Source organism: Kogia breviceps, chromosome 11, assembly GCF_026419965.1.
Source record: "Kogia breviceps isolate mKogBre1 chromosome 11, mKogBre1 haplotype 1, whole genome shotgun sequence".
Lineage (NCBI taxonomy): Eukaryota > Metazoa > Chordata > Mammalia > Artiodactyla > Physeteridae > Kogia > Kogia breviceps.
In genome coordinates, this window is record NC_081320.1 from 84,286,837 (window position 1) to 84,307,274 (window position 20,438).

Consider the following 20,438-nt stretch of genomic DNA (forward strand, 5'->3'; position numbering starts at 1 on the left):
TTAAAGATATACTCCATTTATAGTTGTTATAAAATATTGACTATATTTCCGGTGCTGTATACTATATCCCTGTAGTTTGTTATACATAGTAGTTTGTACCTCTGAATCCCCTACTCTTATGTTGCCCCTCCCCCCAATTTGAGCTTAATTTTAAAGAATGAGAATAAGGAAGTTTGGCAGCTGGAGGGAAAGGCTACTTTATTAAGTGGGCCAAGAAAAAGTGAAACTGATGGCCCTGGTCCATTCTGACACTTTGAGTCCTGACTGCATGCATAGGCATCATTACTTACTGAAGAAGTCCCAAGACCATGGAGTGTAGAGTCTAAGGTGTTTAGCCACATAATAATGGAGAAGGAGATGTCATAGATGAGATAGTGTTTTTAAAAAGAGCCGGCCAAGCCAGATCAGAAACTTCATTTTGAGAGGAGGCCTAGGGTGAGGTCTAAAGTGGCCTGTTAACAGGGCTTGGATGCCAGGGAGGCATCAGTGAGAGAAGCCAAGCAAGTCTTATATTCCTTAAAGGGTAGGAGCAGGCAAGAGGTATAAACTCACAGCTTCTCACCTCTGCTTGGGGATCTCCTGAAAAATTATACCAAGCAGGTACCTTGATTGGGTTGAAAGATGGCTTGGAGCAGAATAGGGCCCGTGTTTTATGGAATGGCTCCTCTTTGCTGTATGGGATCTGGGTCTCAGTCAGGGTTGGGAGAGGAAGTTTGTACTCCCTGAGTATTATGTGGAGAAGGCTCTCTCTGATTTGGAGTCCTCTTCCTTTTTCAGGGCCTGCTTGTTCTGACGGCCCCCAGAAGGGTGCTGAGCCCCAGGAGGGATGGTAGGTAGGCGCTCCTTCACAGCACATTTTTTGACCTCCTTATACCAGCACCTGTTCCAGCTGGTTTGTTCCCGCAGCTTGTGGTTGGAAGCCAGGCACCTGGGGGCATTATCTCCTTAAGTGATGCTGGTATTCCGGGGCCTGGGAGGGCAGATGTCATCACTCCTGTTTTGCAAGTGAAAAAAGACTTCTTGGAGTTAAGTGGCTTGTCCAAGGTCACAGTGATAGAACCAGAACCCCAGTCCAGATCCTCTGAGAGTGTGGCTGGCCAAACAGCCCGGCCCTGCTGGGAGTATTTATAACCCTCAGCTCCCCTGCTTTTCCTTTTAATTCATGTTGCAAACTGAAACCAGGCTAATCTTTCTTTCTTTTAAAGAAATATTTATTTATTTATTTTGGCTGCGCTGCTAGGTCTTAGTTGTGGCACGCATGTGGGATCTAATTCCCCAACCAAGGATGAAACCCGGCCCCCTGCACTGGCAGCGTAGAGTCTTACCCACTGGACCACCAGGGAGGTCCCCAGGTTAATGTTTCCAAAATACCCATTCACCCTGTCATGTAAGAAAACCTGCGGTTATTCTTCACTGTGGTAGGATATATCCATCAACATCTCTCTCTGCACCCCTTAGCCTTAGTTGTATTGTGGGGTGGGAGGTGAAGGTGGGCAGGTGTTTTCCTCCCTATCCAGCCTAACATCTCTTATTTCCTACCTGTCCAGCCTCACTCCAAATCTGATATATCCTCCAGGTTCAGTCTCTGCTCCACACTGACCTCCTTAACCTCATTTATCGTTGATACTACTTATTTTTGTTTGGCTTCCAAGCGATCCTGGCCCATCAGGGTTGGTATTTGTGGTGTAGTTCTCTTTAGAGATGCTTTTCAAGGATCTTTTCCAATCTCTCCAAGTCTAGTTGAATTTGTCAGCTCCTTGAGGGCAGGGCCAACAGTGTCTACTTCTTTGATGTGGGGAGGGAGGGGGAGGGAGAGAGGAGGGGAGGGAGGGGGATGGGGGAGGGAGAGAGAGTGTGTGTGTCTATGTATGTATATATATACACACACATATATATTCTTCTTGGGGGGAGGGGCCTCTGCTCAGGAGGAGGGAACTTGAAATGGTTGAAGCTGCATCTGGAGGCTCCAAAGGAGTGCAGTCTTGAGCGGCAGATGTTTGTGCCTGGGAATGAAGGAATTGCTGTACTTTTGAACTCCTCCTCCCCACCCCCCAACCCCGCACCTTGCAAACAGGAAAATGAGACACTCAGGGCTGACCCAGAGTGACCTAGGGGACCCAGGGACTTGGCCAGGAAGTGATTTTCAAAGCTTGAACTCCTCACGCCACTCCGTTTAAGGCAGAGGAGACCACCCCCCGGCAAACGCTCCCACTTCCCGTTCTGGAGCGCTCCCAGTTCTGTACGGGCGCTTGCTGCCCATCTCTGTGTGCTTCGAGTTTTCCTAGTTTCCTGGGCCTCTTCGCTCATCTGTAAGCTTTTCCTTTTTTTTTTTTGGTTGTGCTGCTGAGACTCACTTTTAACAACTTTCTCCTGTCTCTCCCAGACGGCCCGAAAGCTCCTCTCTCCTTTTGCCTGCGCTCCTGGTTCTCTGGGCGCTCGCACCTTACCTCCGCAGCTGGAGGGCAGCCCCTTCCCTCCCGGTTCTCCTCCTTCCCTCCCCGCGCGGCCCGCGGGCTCCCGGCCTAGCCCCCCGGCTCCGCGCCGGGTTCTGGCGGAGTTGGAGGAGAAGGGGCGGGGAAGGCTGGTCGGTTGGAGGGGGCGGGCACCGCCTCCAGCCTGGCCTGGGCGGGGCCCTGGGAACGGGCGGAGGCCCAGCCGCGCCCCCCAGGCCCCAGCGCCGGCCCGCGCCCCTCGGACCGAAGGAGAGGGGCTGGCCCACTGCCAGCGTCTGAGAGCCGGCCCCCTCCCCCGGCCCGCTCGCAGCCAACCAGGCACTCCAGCGGGGCCCACGTGACCTGGAGTTCTAGACAAAGAAAATGTTCAATCCCTCCCCCCCACCTCCCCCCTCCCCCTCTCTCTGGCCCCCTCCGCCCCCCAGCCCCATCGCCCCCTTCCCCTCCCCCCAGACGGGCAGCTACTTACAGAGCTTCAGGGCTGGGGCTCACACCTGAGCCGGACCACAGAGGGGCTGCACCTGGCCTTATGGGTAGGTTCCTGGATGGAGCCCTGGGGAAACTGGGGGCGGGGAGGCGGCCGGGGCCGGTGGGAGGATCTCTGGGCCTGCAGCCCTCTGGGCTTGAGAAGAGTCAAGTCTGCCTCCCCGGCCCGCAGGAGCTGGCTCCCCTGCCTGGCCTGAGTTCTGGAGATGCTGAGTTACTGCTGTCCCACCCACTTCCTCCTCAGGAGCCCCAAGCCCCACTCCTTCCTGCGCTCAGGTGGGACCTGGCGGCTCAGGGGCCAGCAAGAGCAGGCCTGGTGTGAGCCTGGGGCAGTGGCCAGCGAAGCCTGGGGGGCAGGCCCCGGCCCGTGCAGTTGGGCTAGCAGCGGCGGTTTTGCTGAACTGGCTGGCAGATGGGTTGTTGGCATTTCCTTGCTGACCTGTGTTCCTGGCTGGTGGACCACCCCGTCCTCAGGCCGTGCCAAGCTTGTGGCCTCTTGAGAGGGACAGTTTCCTCTCCTGCCTGTTCCTGGGAGCCACCGTCAGGCCGCCAGAAAGAAGTGGTGTCAGGGTGGGAGGGAGCAGTGTGACCCTGACAGGGGGCCGTGGGGTGGCCTGACGCCGGCCTGTGATGGGAGAGGCACCTGGGACAGCCCGGGGTCCGCGTGGGTCCCTGGACCTCTGACCTTTGGAATGGGAAGCAGCCTGAGTCGCGGAGGGAGATGGAGGCGGGACAGCTGCCCGAGGAGATGGGGCTGGATGGGGAGGCCATGCCTCCACCAGAGTGGAGTTACCAGTGGCTCTCCAGGCAGAACAAACTCCAGGCCAAGTGGCCTCCTCGAGCCGCCGTAGTGGGGCTGGTGTGGTATCTTCCTGATCCTGCCCAATCTCTTGGCTACTCTGGGGTGGGACCTTCTGAACCGAGGTGGGGGGGGGGAGCCTTTAGCCCAAAAGCCCCGGCCCAGAGTTAACCCTTATTTCACCTATTGTCCGGGGGGTTGGCATCAACGTGGAAAAGGGGCCTCCCGCACTGCCCTAGGCAAGTCTATTCTAATGAGCCCCTCCCCCACCCAGCCACCCTCTCGCCCCTTCTTCCCCTTTCCTCTTGCCTCCTGCTGCTAACCCACCCCCTTCTTCCTTCCCCCAGCCCTGCTGGCCTTGTCCCGATGGAGGCCCCTTCCTCCCCTGCCTGCCAAACCATGCTGGGTGCGTGTTCTCCTGCACCTACTGGGTTGGGGGCGCTTAACAGCCATCAGCAGCACCGTCTGACAAGCTGGGGGAAGTTGTGGGGGAAGAATAATGTTCAGGAACTCACTGTGGAGGGGTTGAGAAGAGAGACAAAGGGGCTGAGGGGGAGTGAGGAGGGTGGTGTCAGGCACGACTGCCTTCTAGACTGGGGGAGGCCGGGGGGAGCCCGACGCTCGCACCCCGGCCCCCCCACCCACCCAGTGCTGCTTGCTGTGGATCCTTTCCCCCTGCCGCCTCCTGCCACCTGCGCACCTTGTTCTGGCTGAGGGGGCCTGTCGCCCCTGGAAACTGGGTCTTTTGGCAGAATGGTGCTGCCTTCCACCCAAGGCAGCACCCTGGTCTAGGTCAGCGGCCGTGCCTGAAGTTCACGGAGGCGTGGTGCAGGGAAGGGAGCAGAGACTGCTAGGCAGGGCATTTATCTGAGCAGATCTGGCCCTGGGATAATGCCGCTGCAGCTGACAATTCTGAGAACCTCGCTCCCCACAGGGTTGAGTGCACACCTAGGCACACCTTGTGGGCGAGGAGGAGGTAGATTTTAGGAAGGGGTGGGGTAGAATCGCCCAGGTGAGGGTGGGGCTTGGGAGGGAGGAGCAGGTCCTCTGCATTCTTCGACCACCCCCCCACCCCACCCCGGAGCTCTCTCTCTCCCAGCTGTTTGTGGGCTGGGGGCAAAGGATGCTTTATCCCATTTTAGAATTTGTTGAGTCAGAGAAAGAACGAGGACTTCCATCCTCGTGTTTTAGGAATTGCCACAAGAAGCTGAGTTGGTCTGTGGCCAGGAGGCAAAGACTTGAAGATAGAACAAAATAAAATGAATCTAAGAGACAGTAGACCATTGAGCTGTTCTTAACCTGGGACCTGGGGGTCCACTGACAGGCTTTGGAGAGTCCTTGGAATTCTTGGTACATACATACGTCAGCTTCTTAAACCAGTCAGAAAAGGTTAACAGAAATCCTTCAGTTCAAACTCCTTTTTAGGTGGAGCAACTCAAGGGACTGCTCCAAAGTCGGCTGTTAATTAGTTGCAAGGCTAAGACAGGACTATAAATGCTGTGACTTGCAGCTTAGAGGTCTTATACTCCAGGTAATCTTGAGGGTGGGTTTGTATTCACAGCTCTGAGCTCTCAGGGAAAGCTTCATGTTGAAGATGGGATTTTTTTGCTCTTTGAAACTGGTGTGGTGAAAACGGGTGCAGAGCCTTGAAGCTTGAGGGCCACGTGTCCTAGATTCAGCCGTTGGGGTGAGATGGGTGAGATTAGGTTGAATGGCCCTCAGAGCTAAGTATCAGGTATTTCATTCTCCTCTGCAGGGTGATGGGGAATACTGGAGCAGGTTTTGAGAAGCAGTGGGCATGCAGGTCATAGCCTGAAAGATGAGCATGAGACGGTGAAAGGATGGAGGCTGTTCAAATTGGGAGAATACTTGGGTTTGGATTAATTTGTCAGTGGGATGGCAGAGAGGATGCCTGGCTATACTGTGGACTCCCGAAATAGTTGTTGAAAGAAGAAGTGTAATTATGGATCTGAAAGGTGCACGTAGAAAGAAAGCATAGAATCTGGTGACAACACACATTAGATGTAATCCTGAGAACTCCAGGATGGCGTGTGAGCACGGGGGCAGGCAAGCCCTTCTGGGGCTTTTCGTGGTGGTTTGAGCAGATGGGGAAGGAACCGTGCACTCTGAACACAAAACAGTGATTTCATCGTTTCGTATCACAACAAAACTAGAATTGTGGTCCGGAAACCAAGACCAGGAAGAGAAGGGGTCGATTGCCCAGGAAAACTGTGGAGAAAAGGACAAGAGGATCCATTTCTAGATCAGGGAGTAAAATAGGAGAGGATGGAGCCAAGGTCTGTGCCTAATCTAAGGTGCATGATTAGTATCTGAATAGAACTGATCTTTCCGTATCAGAGGATGGGCAACTGATGATGCTGACAATTGAGGAAGATTAGACGAGGGAGGCAGATCTCCTAAGAGGCAGAGAAGGCTGGAATTGAGCCAAGTGATCTGAGCTCACCTCTCAACTTCAAGTCTTTCTGTTTCCCGTGGCAAGCTGGTTGAGTTGATGAGGGAAGAACTCCTCTCTCCAGCCCCTTACCTTCTGTCACTGTCTGCAGACCGTGGAGAGATTGAGAAGAGCCCCTTGAGTGTCAGCTCAAGGTAACTTCTGCTCCTTGTTTCCCCAGGCTGAGAAGAAAGCCAAGGTGATTGCAGTAATGAATGCTGTTGAAGAAAACCAGGCGTCCACCGAGTCTCAGAAGGTGGAGGAGGCCAGTCCTCCTGCTGTGCAGCAGCCCACTGACCCCGCATCCCCCACTGTGGCCACCACGCCTGAGCCCGTGGGGGCTGACGCTGGGGACAAGAACGCCGCCAAAGCAGCTGATGATGAACCGGAGTACGAGGTGAGCGGCTGGCTTCACCTGCCTCGTCCAGCTCCTCCCGTCCTGCTCTCTCTACCCGACCCCAGGCCTCTTTGTCTCTCCAGTCTCGCTCTGTCCATTCAGATGGCGCTCCCTCCTGGCTGTCCTGACCCTCAGATGCCCAGGGCTGGGGTTGCTTTGGGGGGAATCAGGGTGGCAGGGCCTCGTGACCACCATGTAATGACTTCTGCTCCTTGGGGCTCCAGGACGGCCGGGGCTTTGGCATTGGGGAGCTGGTGTGGGGGAAACTGCGGGGCTTCTCCTGGTGGCCAGGCCGCATTGTGTCTTGGTGGATGACGGGCCGGAGCCGAGCAGCTGAAGGCACCCGTTGGGTCATGTGGTTCGGAGATGGCAAGTTCTCAGTGGTGAGTCATGGGGTTTGGCAGTAGCCTGGCCGGGGCGGGCAGGGAGGAAGGGGTCTTGGTCCCGGGGCCTCTGGTGTTGGCTGGGGACGTGGTTTGGAATTGGGATGGTAGGAGGGGGCTCCGCTCGTCCCCACTCTGTATATGTGTGATTGGAGGAAGCCCTTGAGACAGTTAGGTTGCACTCCAAGAGTCGGATGCCTTCCCGGAACCCTGTACCCAGAATTCCCTTCCACCTGCATTCAGGTCCTCCCCGACACCTGGGCTTGGACTCCTCCTTTACATCATGTAATTGTTTACTGGTACATCCGGTCCCCTTGAGGGCAGAGGCCGGTCCCTAATGCCCCCACCCCTGACCACGCCAGGCAAGTGGTGGGTGTTCGGTGAGTGTGGAAGGCGGAGCACACGAGGGCGGGTTGTGCCTGCAGGTGTGTGTGGAGAAGCTGATGCCGCTGAGCTCCTTCTGCAGTGCCTTCCACCAGGCCACCTACAACAAGCAGCCCATGTACCGCAAGGCCATCTACGAAGTACTGCAGGTCAGTGCCCCTCCGAGGGACTCAGCAGGGGGAGCTCAGACGGCAGGGACCACTTTTGGTCTGGAAGCTGGAGCACAGGGCTTAGGCCTGGGCAGAGGGTCTGCCTGGGAGGCCCTCGGGCCTCCTTTTCTCCTTACTCGTCTCCTTTCTGCACCTTCTCCCACCTCTTGCCTGAGCCCACCTTCGCTACTCTCCCCACACGTGTTGCCCTCCAGGTGGCCAGCAGCCGAGCGGGGAAGCTGTTCCCGATGTGCCACGACAACGACGAGAGCGACACTGCCAAGGCCGTGGAGGTGCAGAACAAACAGATGATCGAATGGGCCCTGGGAGGGTTCCAGCCCTCTGGCCCCAAGGGCCTGGAGCCCCCAGAAGGTAAACGCAGGTGCACCAGCAGCTCCGCACCCAGGCTGGGAAAGCCGTGCTTAGGTAGGGCCGTCAAGGCCTCCTCCATTAAGCTTCACAGTGGGAACGGCCGCCGTCTCCCTCTCCCTGGGGCCAGGTAGGGGCAGTGCCACTCTGGGACTTTGAACAACCTGTTCCCCCTTGGCTTGCTGGCACCGGAGACTTGGGACCTGGGAACAAGCTGGGCACCGGGCCGCACCCTGCTACACCCCATTGTAGGTAGATGGTCCAGGGGGCGAGAGCTGGGATTCCTCGCCAGCCAGTAACCGTGACCTCATCACGTGCTTTCCCGATCCAGAGGAGAAGAACCCCTACAAAGAAGTTTACACAGACATGTGGGTTGAACCCGAGGCAGCTGCCTATGCACCGCCCCCACCAGCCAAAAAGCCCCGAAAGAGCACAACTGAAAAGCCCAAGGTCAAGGAGATAATTGATGAACGCACAAGAGGTAGTGGGCCTGGCTCTGGAGAGAGCGGCAGGGTGAGGCCGGCGTTCAGAGGAGTGGGCATGACCCTCGAGGCCTGCTCTGACGCCGGGCTCTCCTCCCCTCTGCAGAGCGGCTGGTGTACGAGGTGCGGCAAAAGTGCCGGAACATCGAGGGTGAGTCCTGAGGGGGCAGCTGGGCCTTGGCCCTGGGAAGTCAATTGTCTGTTCCACTTGGGCCCTGAGGTGGTGGCCGGCACAGAGTACTCTACCTAGGTACCGAGGAAGGTACGGTGCCGTGGGACATCATTACTTGGTGACAGGATGTGTCCTTCATGTCCCACCCCCTCCAGCCTGCTTGACACACACCTCTATCTCTGGTGCCACGATCTTTCCTGTCTGTGGTGGGGACTGGTCATTAGGGTTTGGGACACTCCAGTGGGTCAGAGAAGGGTGGCTTCTCTTGGATCTGAATTTGCCCTTTTACCTTTCCTCACCTTCTCTCATCTGGGGGTCATTAGCACATCCCATGTCTGTCTCCCTTGGCCTAGTGATATAGTGTGTCCAGCTTGGGGCCCTCAGGGCCAGGAAGGATGAGGGCAGGGGCCTAGGCCTTCAGGGTTGACTGGCCAAGGACATCTCCAGAGTAACACAGGGTCAGGCCCCGTTCTCACAAGCGGGTTCTTAACCCTCGTACCATGCCTTTCCCGGAAGGCGGCATTGCCGCTCAGGGAGATGAGTGGGCTCCTGAGATTGGGGCCACACCGCCTCCCTGTTCCACGGGGACCCTCCCAGACTTTTTCCTGCCTTCTTTTCTGGCTGCTGCTCCAGCACGCCCCTATGTTATAGCTTTTCTGGAGCCGGGCTTTGGCCCAAGCGGGGAGGGGGCCCTTCTCTGACACTCACTCTGCTTCCTCCGCTTTCCAGACATTTGCATCTCTTGTGGAAGCCTCAACGTCACCCTGGAACACCCTCTTTTCATCGGTGGAATGTGCCAAAACTGCAAGGTAGGGGCACACCCAGCAGAGACGAGGCCCCTGGCTGACCACACCTCCTGGCCTCTGGGCTGTAGGCACCTGGGATAGCTGTGAGGGTGACTCCTCGACATTTGCTCTTGAAGCAGAGTCCTGATAAAATGGACCCTTGGGTTTCAAGCGTTTGACTCGCTGTTGCTTTTCCTCTGAGAGATCCTTGCCCCCTCTAAAGCCCCATTCACGTCCCCAGATGTGGGCTCACAATATCACAGTCACTAGTGTGAAGTGGGCGTGGACAGGCTGATGGGTGGGTCGCTGTGCCCTGGGTGTGGGGGACCACAAGGCGGTGCGGACCTTCTTTTCCAGGCCTTCCCACGTGCCTCTCCTTGGTTTGTCCACTGCAGTGGGGAGACGTGGTGTCCCCTTCCCAGATCCGTGGTCTGGGCTGGACCCTGGCTGGATGGGTGGCGGGGTCGTGTCTCCAGGGCTCTGTGTCATAGAGTTTCAAGGCCAAAGCCCAGAGGCTGTGTGCATAGCCTGCCTTCAGCCTGGCTGGCCTGGGTGCTGCGCGGTGGTCTCTGAGCCTCCGCCGTGCTCCCTAGAACTGCTTCCTGGAGTGCGCGTACCAGTATGATGATGACGGTTATCAGTCCTACTGCACCATCTGCTGCGGGGGGCGCGAGGTGCTCATGTGCGGGAACAACAATTGCTGCAGGTGAGGCCCCGCCCCCGCGCGTAGTGGCCCCGCTCCATCCGGACTGGCCCTGGGGTGAGAGTCCCCTCCACTCCACTGGGCTTCCTTCCAGGTGCTTTTGCGTTGAGTGTGTGGATCTCTTGGTGGGGCCGGGAGCTGCGCAGGCAGCCATTAAGGAAGACCCCTGGAACTGCTACATGTGCGGGCACAAGGGCACCTACGGGCTGCTGCGGCGGCGAGAAGACTGGCCCTCTCGGCTCCAGATGTTCTTCGCCAATAACCACGACCAGGAATTCGTGAGTGCTGGGCCGAGGGTGGCTCTTCTCACCCCCCGCCTGCCAAAGCCAGAGGGCAGACTCCACCAGAGTGAGAGCGCTTCGGTTGGTCGGGGGCCTGGGCGCCGGGCAGCGGGGCCTGAGCTGCGAGCGGGCTGTGCAGGTCTGGAAATCCCAAGCGCTCACAGTTGGCCGGGAGGCCAGCCCCGCGTGCGGGTCTGTAGGACAGTCCTGGACACTCACCTGGCCTGTTGTGCTGGCTGCCTAGGACCCTCCGAAGGTTTACCCACCTGTCCCAGCTGAGAAGAGGAAGCCCATCCGGGTGCTGTCCCTGTTTGATGGAATCGCTACAGGTGAGAGCCATCGGCATCTCCGTTCTGGGACGTGGGAGCTGGGCTCGGGACCGCGTGTGCGCAACTTTGGCGAAACGGAGTGACGGTTAACGCTGCGACTGTTAACATATCACCGTGAGGAGGAAACTTTTGTGTTCAATGAAAAGTAAAAACGAGTGGTAAACCAGCGTGTTTGGTGGGCATTCCCTTACTGGGGGCGCGAGGCCTGGGGCGGGGGGAGGGAGGCGCTCCAGCAGAGGATAGAGCGATCGCTGGTCAGAGGCTATTGAAGGTTTTCACAGAACCTCAAAGGACAGACTTAGCAACCAAAGCAAAATCATGGGCAGTCCTGGCTTTGATTGTAAGTCGCAGTGAAAAACAAACTCTAAACAAGAGAGTCTAAAGAATATTTAAATCGCCCGTAATCCTATGATTAGCGTTTTGGTAAATGTCCTTTTACATTTTTAGATTTCAGAGGTTTTTTTTTCTGTGCACGTGTGTGTTTATATAATCATACGTAGGTAGATAAATAAAACAAAAGGCTAGTAAAATGCGTAGTAAATAGTAAAATGTGTCGTACCGTGCCTTTTCATTTATGATATCATGACTGGTTTTTCATGTCAACCAATACAGAACTACCTTATTTATAAATGCTACATAGGATTCCATGGAGGGAAGCTACCGTAATTTATTTAATGAACCCCCTATCGGGTTGTTTGCTTTTTTCCCCACCTCTATGAGCAGTTCTGTGACAAGCATCCTCGTACGTGCATCTCTATGTACTTAAACCATTAACTTTTAGGGAGTACTGGGTCACTGTGTAGCCACTGTTTTTAATTTCATGTGGTTCTTGACATGAATACTCATATACACCCCTCAGCCCTGCCCCAAGGCTGAGGCTTTTCAGTCCTTAGGAAACAAATAGTGCTCCTCAGAACTTGTCTTCATGGGACCAAAGGGAGCTAGATGCGCAGGCTGGGCCCGGAGACCTTGGCCAGAGGGTGGGGAAGGTACCTGGGCCAGATGTCTGTCTTCTGTCCCCAGCTCCGTGCTGGTGTCATGTGACCCTAAAGGAGTTAATGTACAGCTTTGGTTTCCCAGGCTAGAACCTTGAAGCCTTGTTAAGCCACGTCACACTCCGAGGCCGTGCGGGCTCCTTGTGGGGAGGTCTTTTGGGAGCAGTGGGGGTGGCACTGTGTCTCCTGACACAGGGTCTGCTCTGTTTCCTTGCCGCAGTTCAGCAAGCCTTTGTGGAAGGGCCACGGTCAGGAAGTGTGAGTAGTCAGTTCAGGAGGAAACACACTGACTGAGCCCGCCCACTCTGTCTCGAAGCCATTTGCAACCCAAGAGAAGGGCTGGCTTAGGCGTGCGAGCTGCTCTGAGGTGGAGGATGTGCTGGGGCTTACAGAGGAGGGGAGGCCATCCTGGGGGCTGTAGGGTGGGGTGGGCATCAGTGAAGCCTTTCTAGAGTAGGTGGCATTTACCTTGAGCCTTGACAGATGGTTGAATTTTGCGGCAGGAGGTGATAGAAGGGCTGAGGAAGGACCAGTGTATGCAAGATACAGAAACAGCAAAGCCCACCCAAAAGTCACCTGCTGTTGTCCCTGGTTCCAGAAAGCCCCTGCTGTCCTGTCTTGAACTGTTTTCTGAGTAGATCAAATTAGGCGTGAAAGAGCCTCGATGTAACAGCCTATCTGATGTCCTTGTTATTAGACTCCAGTTTGATCCAGAAGTCCCCTGCAGCTTTCAGGGCAGGGTAGGGCTTGGGCCTGCCTTTGACCCATGTGTCCGGCTGGCCCGAGGGACCCCCTGCAAAGACTGGGGTGCCAGGGAGGTGACCCAGTGACGGTGCATTTTGCTGGCCGGCACAGGGCTTCTGGTGCTGAAGGACTTGGGCATTCAGGTGGATCGCTACATCGCTTCCGAGGTGTGCGAGGATTCCATCACGGTGGGCATGGTGCGGCACCAGGGGAAGATCATGTACGTCGGGGACGTCCGCAGCGTCACGCAGAAGCATGTATGTCAGTGCCGCCACGGCCCCGCCCACCTTCTCTACGTCACTTAGCTCCGGGGACAGCGCCAGCTCCTCTCATCTTGTCCATTTGCTCTTTTCCTTTCTCCCCCCGTCCCCCGTTGAACTCTCTCCCTCCTTCTCTTCCCTTTCCCTCCTTGTCTCTAGAGAATCGGGGCAGATTCCAATGGGAACTGGGGGCCAGGCTCCTTGGGCCTGGCTGGTTTCTGGGCCCTCTTGAGTGGAGCGCTGTGGGTTGCAGTGAGGTTCCCATCCTCCCAGTACTGCTGGCGGAAGGTTCGCCAGCCTCCATTTTGGGGAGGGGGGGATCTGGCGGGATCCTGCCTGAGTGGCCCCTTGCTTTTCCAGTTATCCATGTCGACCTCGAACTACAGGCCCTCAGGCATCCTGAAGGGCATATGGAGGGGTTCAGATGGTCCAGACACCTGCCCAAGGTGCGCAGAGCACAGAGTACCTTTCATTCAGCTGCCCAGCCTGGACCGCTGTCCCCCCTGAGTGGCTGCTTTTCCTGCTGGGGGCACACTGGTTTCCCCACTGGCCTCAGAGATTGTCCAGTTCAGTCCTTTCCCTTTATTATTTAGGAAACAGCCCAGAGAGCCTCAGTGACTTGCCCGTGGCTGCACTGTGTGTGCCTGTGTGTGTGCATGTGTGCGTGCGTGCGTGCATGTGTGTGTATGAATGTGTGTGTGTATGTAGAGAGCATACAGAACAGCCGGGTCTCTTCTCTCCCATGCCAAAGTACTTTTTTGCCAAATTCACAGATCATTTCTCTCTCCCTTTCTGCCTCTGTCCCCGGACATCAGGCCCATCACATTACCTTTATCCTCCCAGATCCAGGAGTGGGGCCCGTTCGATCTGGTGATTGGGGGCAGTCCCTGCAATGATCTCTCCATCGTCAACCCTGCCCGCAAGGGACTCTACGGTAGGTGCTGCACTCACCCCTCCGCCTTCTGAGCTGGTGCTTCCGCACGTCAGTTTCCTACTTGGATATATTTCTGCCCTGGGACGGCTACTCCCAGCCACCCTGTCCTCCCCTGCCCTCCCCGTGCCCGGGCCACACCACTGTCTCCTGCAGACAGCCCCAGCTGATGGCTTTCTCTTCCGACCTCTCAGAGGGCACTGGCCGGCTCTTCTTTGAGTTCTACCGCCTCCTGCATGATGCGCGGCCCAAGGAGGGAGATGATCGCCCCTTCTTCTGGCTCTTTGAGAATGTGGTGGCCATGGGCGTTAGTGACAAGAGGGACATCTCGCGATTTCTCGAGGTATAGCCAGCACCCTTGGTTTGGCCAGCTCACTAATGGCTTCTACCTTGGACTGCTGCTTTATCCCTGTCTCATCTGCATTGTGGAGCTGGGGACTGGTGACTTCCGCTTTGCAAAGGGGCCCGTTTGGGAAGCTCTGGGCTTCCCAGGTAGACAGGGAGGAAGCACACCTCGGACAGAACCCGTGGTCTCACTGTAAGAGGTGGTATGTGGGTGTGGGCCTCCGCACTTGGAGGGCCTGACTGTTGTAAACAGGGTGGGGTGACTCCTGGGCTTGGGGGGTCTGTGTGGTGTTTCCCTGGGGGAACCTTTGAGATCCCAGAATCAACTTTCCCAACCAGAATGGCTTGTCCTCGCTCCCTGGCACCGTGACGGATGCTTTATGGCACCTGGGAAGAAAACACAGCTTGTCTCAGTTTCTGTTTCCCATTATGTGGGTCCCAACTTGGTTGAGCCTGGTTTGGGCTGTGCACAGAGGGTTTCTGCAGCCAGGGTCCTTCTCGGGGCGGGCAGTGTGGGAGCCCGAGTCTTGGGGGCAGACACCTCAAGCTGGTGTGTTTGGCTCATAATGTGGACGTACTACAGTGAACGCGTCCACACGCGTTGGAACTTTCTTTCTCAAAGCCTCCGGGTGAGCTGGAGCTGTGTGGTCCAGTGTGGTGGGCATCTGCCATGTGTGGTATTTAAATTGACATTAAAATTCCTCAGTCACACCAGCCTCCTCTCAAGTACTCTGCCATCTGCAGCTGGTGGGCTAGTGGCCACTAGATGGAACAGTGCAGACAGAACATTTCCATCATCGCGGTGTGGACTGTGCGGGTCTAGACTGTTCCAGTGGGAGCATGTGGAATGTAGCTGGGTTTAACTCCAGCTTTTCCTGGGGGCTTCAGGCTCTCCCAGCGTGGCCTCTTGAGAGAGAAGTAAGAGCCTTTGAGGCTCTAAACTAGCAAATTTCCTGGCACTCTTACATTTCTCTCTCACTCATCTTTAACCTCTCTCCTGTTTTATAGTCCAACCCTGTGATGATTGATGCCAAAGAAGTGTCAGCTGCACACAGGGCCCGCTACTTCTGGGGGAACCTTCCTGGTATGAACAGGTTGGTGAGAGCTCCGTGCCCAGGTGGCCGCGGGTGGGTGTCTGCAGGCAGGATGACGGCCCGAGGAGGGGGCCAGCCTCCCCTGCTGACCAGCTTGCTGCTCTGCCGTGTTCTTCTTTGTTTCCTTTTCCTTGAGGAAGAAGGGGAGTCAGGTGTAGAAAATACTTGCCTGAGAAACCAAGGACTAGTGGTCCCAAATGGGACCTTTAAAAAGCACACTCTTGACACAGAAGAGGACTCATCGTGCTGCTGAGTTATGTGGTTGGTTCTCCTACGTTGGTGATGTGTCTAGAGTCAGCTGGTCCCTAGTCCCCTGAGGTAAAGCTGTGGAGGATGTGTTTGGGGATGGGAAAGAGTGGTGCCCACAGCTGGGCCACATCCGGCTCCAGGAGAGAGAATCTCGAAGCAGCAGGCACCTTGCAGCTTAGAGGGCCCTGCTCCACTTACTATCCACACACTCTGTTGGCTTCAAGTCCTTTCTTGGAAGGATGCTCTTCATTTAGGTTACACAGAGATTTTAATGTCCAGGAATGAAGAAAATTTCATTTCTTCAGCATAATAATCGTACCATAAAAAGGCCTATGTGGAGAAAGGAATTCTGGCTGAGAGTTAGTGGTTCAAAAGCAGAGGGAGATCCACCCAATCTAGATCTCTATGACGGAAAGAAATATTTTGCAGCATGTTTTGAGTGTGGATTTTAAGCCTCCTTGGTATACCTATAAATTGGGAACATCGTTTAACCTGGCCTCAGTCATCTGATCTGCCTCTGCCAATAGCATGAAGCTTTAGGAACTTCCCCAGTCTCATACCCGTTTGGCAGAGCTGCCGTCTCTTGCGCGGGCTTGTTGCTGGGAAGGAGATGGGTCAGTGGGCAGCTGACCTGAAAACTGTCTCAGTGTCTCCCTCAGGGTCCCAGGATGGATGTTTGTGCATACTGGAAAAATGGACTGGCTTATGTAGTCCAGTATTTTTATGGAGCCAGTAACTCAGTGTACCCTGACAGACCTTGGGGGGATTGTTCTTACTTGCTTCTTCCAACTCTAAAATTCTAGAACTCTGAGCTTCCAGGAGGAGCAGAGGTGCCTCGAGGGACCAAGTAGAGTGTATATGCACATAAACAGGGAGGAGTCTGGAGGCACGATTTGACCATGGGTCCTGGGGTGATTCCCATGCAGAGATGGTGGACTGCTATGTGAAACCTTTATTAAGGAATCCCAAATGTCAGAAAAGGCCAGCAGCGAAGGTGATATTTAGTGATCCTGGTCTGCCTTCTGAGAAAGTGACACATTGCGCATCACAAAATTTTAGTCTTCTGGGGACTGTGCAGAATTTGTCTAGTTAACTGCACATTTAAGGTGTAGTCTGATGAATTTCATCCAGTATACAGACCCGTGTAACCATCACCGTAGTCGAAATACAGAACATTCTGTCATGCCAAAGCTTGCTTTGTGATGGGTACTTTTAAGACTCAGTCTATTTTTAAGTAACAGGTTTAAAAATAATTGGGCTTTTCCCCCGTCTGGGCAGGCGTTGTCTGTTTATTCGTAGTTTGAGACCACTTTTGAATTTACCTTTAAGGATTAACGCTTGGTGGACTTGGTGTCTGTGAGTGGCTGCAGTGTATGTTGCATGTGTCCTGGGGAGTTTGAAGGGGGTTACAACGCACGTGGGTGACGGGGTCCTCTTCGATTTCCCCGTGTGAGTCAGACGGCTGCCGGGTCAGGGCCCTGGGTGCGTTCCTGCCATTGTCCTGGTTTCTGTTGTTACTCTCTCTCTTCTGCCTTCTAGGCCGTTGGCATCCACTGTGAATGATAAGCTGGAGCTGCAGGAGTGTCTGGAGCACGGCAGAATAGCCAAGGTTAGCCCCAGCATCCGAGCCCTCTGCTGGGGGTAAGGAGAAGGGCAGGATGAGCTAGAGCGGCACCAGGGCCGTGTCCCGCCTGCAGAGGATGCAGCTGGGGCGTTGTGCATGCAGTTGGCCAGAGCCGGAGGGTCGGGGGAGAGCCTGGAGGGCGGGGGGGGGGAAAGGTCAGGAATCCTTGCTGCCTGCAGCCCTTTCGTGCTGAGCGCACCCGCTGGTCCTGGGGGAGGCAGACACTAAGACGTCTTTGCCAAGGTCCCTGCATCCGCTGCGGCTTTTGAATGATTGAGCCAGGACCTACTGCACCAGCCTTCAGAGCAGAGCTTCTCCTGTGATGTGGAGGCTCCGTTTGTCTCTGGAGAAACCTCCTGGGACTGCTGGCACCCCAGGGGTATCTTTGCGCCCCTGAGTAATTTGGCATCCTTTTGCCTGTAAGTCACTACCCCTGGGAGAAAAACAATTCTTAGGAGACTTACGAAGGACAGTGGCTCAAGCTGCTGTCCGTGAAACCCTTGGCCAGTGGGATTGGACTGAGGATGGCCGGGTGACCTCAGTGTAGGAAGAAGGGCAGGGCAGTGGGGTCTGGAGGCTCACGACTGGAGCCTGACCCCGGCCCCTGGATGGACGAGGCCTTGTCACCTTTGGACGCACCAGTCCTTGGCGGGTGCCTGGCAGGAGCAGATGAGTGAGTGCTCATTTCTCTTTTCCTCTCCTCGTCTTCTAGTTCAGCAAAGTGAGGACCATTACTACTAGGTCGAACTCCATAAAGCAGGGCAAAGACCAGCATTTCCCCGTCTTCATGAATGAGAAAGAGGACATCTTATGGTGCACTGAAATGGAAAGGTACCCACTCATGCTGGTGTCGGGCAGGAGGGGGTGGGAGGGACCTCCGCCTCTGCACCAGGCTCGGATCCCCTGCAGATACCCCGTGAGCAGTGGGTTTTCCCAGGCATTTCCCAACATGGCAGATTCCCGGGGGAGGACTCCTCCTGTGCCTTGTAAGGCTGGTTTAAAGTAAGGGGCGTCTAGGAATCGACCCCCGATGCCTCGGCTCCCAGCGGTCCTTCTGAACTCCAAGGAAGCACTGCAGCTGCAGGAGCTTCCCTACTTCACGCTTGCTGATGTTATGTGCTCTGCAACCCAGGACAGTGTGGGACCAGGTGGGCCTTACAGCCTCAGCACCCTGCTTTGGTACAGCTTGGACTCGGGCCGGAGTCCTCATTCTTGGGGGTAACTGCCATTTAGTCAGACAAAAAGCCCATTTACACAAACAACCAGAGCAAGTGGGCACTCCTGACATCAGGCAAGAGTTTGGCCCCCTTGCGGAGTTTTCCGTTCTCTGCGGGGGAAGATCCCAGGGATGTAGTTCTATTACATACAGAGTTGAGATACCCACTGTGGGTCTCAGTTTCAGGTGGAGCGTGTCCTGGAGGTGTTTCTCACAAATATTAACTCTTTTTCTACCGTGTGGGAAATCTCTAGGCAGTGATCATCTCAACTTACCTTCAGACCCACAGAGCGTACGTAGCCAGGTGCCTGAGTGTCGAGAACAGGTTATTAAGGACACAGAACTGCCCGGGCCGGCGCTGACCCCTGCCCTCTCCTGCCTTTTCTCCCCAGGGTGTTTGGCTTCCCTGTCCACTATACCGACGTCTCCAACATGAGCCGCTTGGCGAGGCAGAGACTGCTGGGCCGGTCGTGGAGCGTGCCCGTCATCCGCCACCTCTTTGCTCCGCTGAAGGAATATTTTGCTTGTGTGTAAGGGACGTGAGGGCAAACCGAGGTAGTGAAACAAGGTTTAAACAAACAAACAAAAAACACAAAACACAACAAAATACCAAGAACTTGAGGATGGAGAGAAGTATCAGCACCCAGAAGACGAAAAGGAATTTAAAAACAAAACAAAAAAAACCCCACAGAGGCAGAAATACCGGAAGGCTTTGCCTTGTAAAAAGGGTTGGACATCATCTCCTGATTTTTCAATGTTAATCTTCAGTCCTATTTAAAAACAAAACCAAGCTCCCTCCCCACCCTCCCACCCCCTTTTTTTGGGTCAAACCTTTTGTTTTCTACTCTTTTCAGAGGGGTTTTCTGTTTGTTTGGGTTTTTGTTTCTTGCTGTGACTGAAACAAGAGGGTTTATTGCAGCAAAAAAAAAAAAAATCAGTAACAAAAAATAGTAACATACCTTGCAGAGGAAAGATGGGAGAGAAGGAAAGAAGGAAATTCTATAGAAATCTATATATTGGTTTTTTTTTTTGTTTTTTTTTTTTGTTTGTTTTGTTTTGTTTTTTTACTATATATCTTTTTGTTGTTGTTGTCTCTAGCCTGATCAGATAGAGCACAAGCAGAGGACAGAAAGTAGACACTCAGGCGGCAGAGCTCCCTCCCAGCCACTGAGCTGTCTTGCCAGCACCATTCCTGGTCATGCAAAACACAACCCAGCTAGCAGCAGAGAGACGAGAACACCACACAAGACCCTTTTATACAGTATTCAGGTGCCTACCACACAGGAAACCTTGAAGAAAAATCAGTTTCTAGAAGCCGCTGTTACCTCTTGTTTACAGTTTATATATATATGATAGATATGAGATATATATATAAAAGGTACTGTTAACTACTGTACAACCCGACTTCATAATGGTGCTTTACAACAGCGAGATGAGTAAAAACATCAGCTTCCACGTTGCCTTATGTGCAAAGGGTTTTAACCGAGGATGGAGAAAGGGAGACAGCTTGGAGGTGAACTGTTACCGTGGTGGGGTTTTTTTTATTTCCCCTTGGTGTTTTTAACAAGGTGAAGGAGGAGAATTTGGGAACAGCATTCTCCCGTTTCTCCCTGCCAAAAAAAGGGGGTGAAATTCAGTGGTCGGGACCGTGGAAAGCTGAGAGTGGGATCCATCCAGGATCATGAGATAACTTTTTGATTTTTTTCGAAAAGGAGACTCCCTCGGCAAGACGGCAGGATGAGGGGTCTTCCTTCCCAATTTCTCACATTAGCCGATTCGAGGGCTCCTTGCGGTGGGGTCAGAAAAAATCCAGAGTGCGGGCAAGCGACAGTTCAGACCCCACCTGGAGCAAATAAAAAAACATACAAAACGTACTGGTGCTTTCCTGTCTAAGTCGCTTTTTGTGTGTTCTTTTATGAGGCCCCCACCATCCACCCTCTGTGCACAAGGCGGCTTCCAGCCCCTGGAATGTGATGTTTTTGGTCATCTCCAAAGGCTGCAGTTTTATACTGGGAGGCTGATGACACCTTTTGTTATAATTATTCTTATGGTTCTGGTTATAATTATGTTTGTTTTCAGATTTTCTTTTAAGAAAACAAAAACCCAACCCCCCCTCCCTTTAGGTTTCAAACCAAGGTGCGGGGAGCAGGGTGCTTCTAAGTTAGTGGTGGCCCTGGTGCCCTGGCTCCCCACCCCTCGGGCCAGGTGGGCCACCGGGCGCTGCGACAGCTGGGCGTCGGCCAGGGGGGTCCCCAAGGCCGGCCTTCCGGGCGCGTCCCTCTTCTCTTCTGCTTCCCTCCTCTCGAGTCACGTGTGTCAGGGCTGGAGGGAGGACCAGGCATCTCTCTCTCCTCGC

At 54.6% G+C, this 20,438-nt stretch overlaps 1 protein-coding gene across 6 annotated transcripts in view; it reads left to right on the top strand.

The window, feature by feature from the left end:
• The window catches only part of DNMT3A (DNA methyltransferase 3 alpha), a 100,694-nt gene extending 80,738 nt beyond the window's left edge, over nt 1-19,956 (top strand). For 5 of the 6 annotated variants that reach the window (XM_067007978.1, XM_067007975.1, XM_059079178.2 and 2 more), the window contains 17 exons: nt 6,372-6,587; nt 6,812-6,970; nt 7,396-7,503; nt 7,719-7,875; nt 8,204-8,353; nt 8,461-8,505; nt 9,256-9,335; nt 9,905-10,017; nt 10,109-10,292; nt 10,540-10,624; nt 12,475-12,620; nt 13,467-13,557; nt 13,749-13,897; nt 14,908-14,993; nt 16,782-16,851; nt 17,579-17,697; nt 18,475-19,956. In XM_067007978.1, the coding sequence (XP_066864079.1) occupies nt 6,372-6,587; nt 6,812-6,970; nt 7,396-7,503; nt 7,719-7,875; nt 8,204-8,353; nt 8,461-8,505; nt 9,256-9,335; nt 9,905-10,017; nt 10,109-10,292; nt 10,540-10,624; nt 12,475-12,620; nt 13,467-13,557; nt 13,749-13,897; nt 14,908-14,993; nt 16,782-16,851; nt 17,579-17,697; nt 18,475-18,616 (2,100 nt within the window). In that variant the 3' untranslated portion in view covers nt 18,617-19,956. Of the gene's footprint in view, nt 1-6,371; nt 6,588-6,811; nt 6,971-7,395; nt 7,504-7,718; nt 7,876-8,203; nt 8,354-8,460; nt 8,506-9,255; nt 9,336-9,904; nt 10,018-10,108; nt 10,293-10,539; nt 10,625-12,474; nt 12,621-12,983; nt 13,070-13,466; nt 13,558-13,748; nt 13,898-14,907; nt 14,994-16,781; nt 16,852-17,578; nt 17,698-18,474 lie in introns of all 6 variants that reach the window. The other variant, XR_010835618.1, reaches the window with a different exon arrangement.
• The last annotated feature ends 482 nt before the right edge of the window (nt 19,957-20,438 follow it).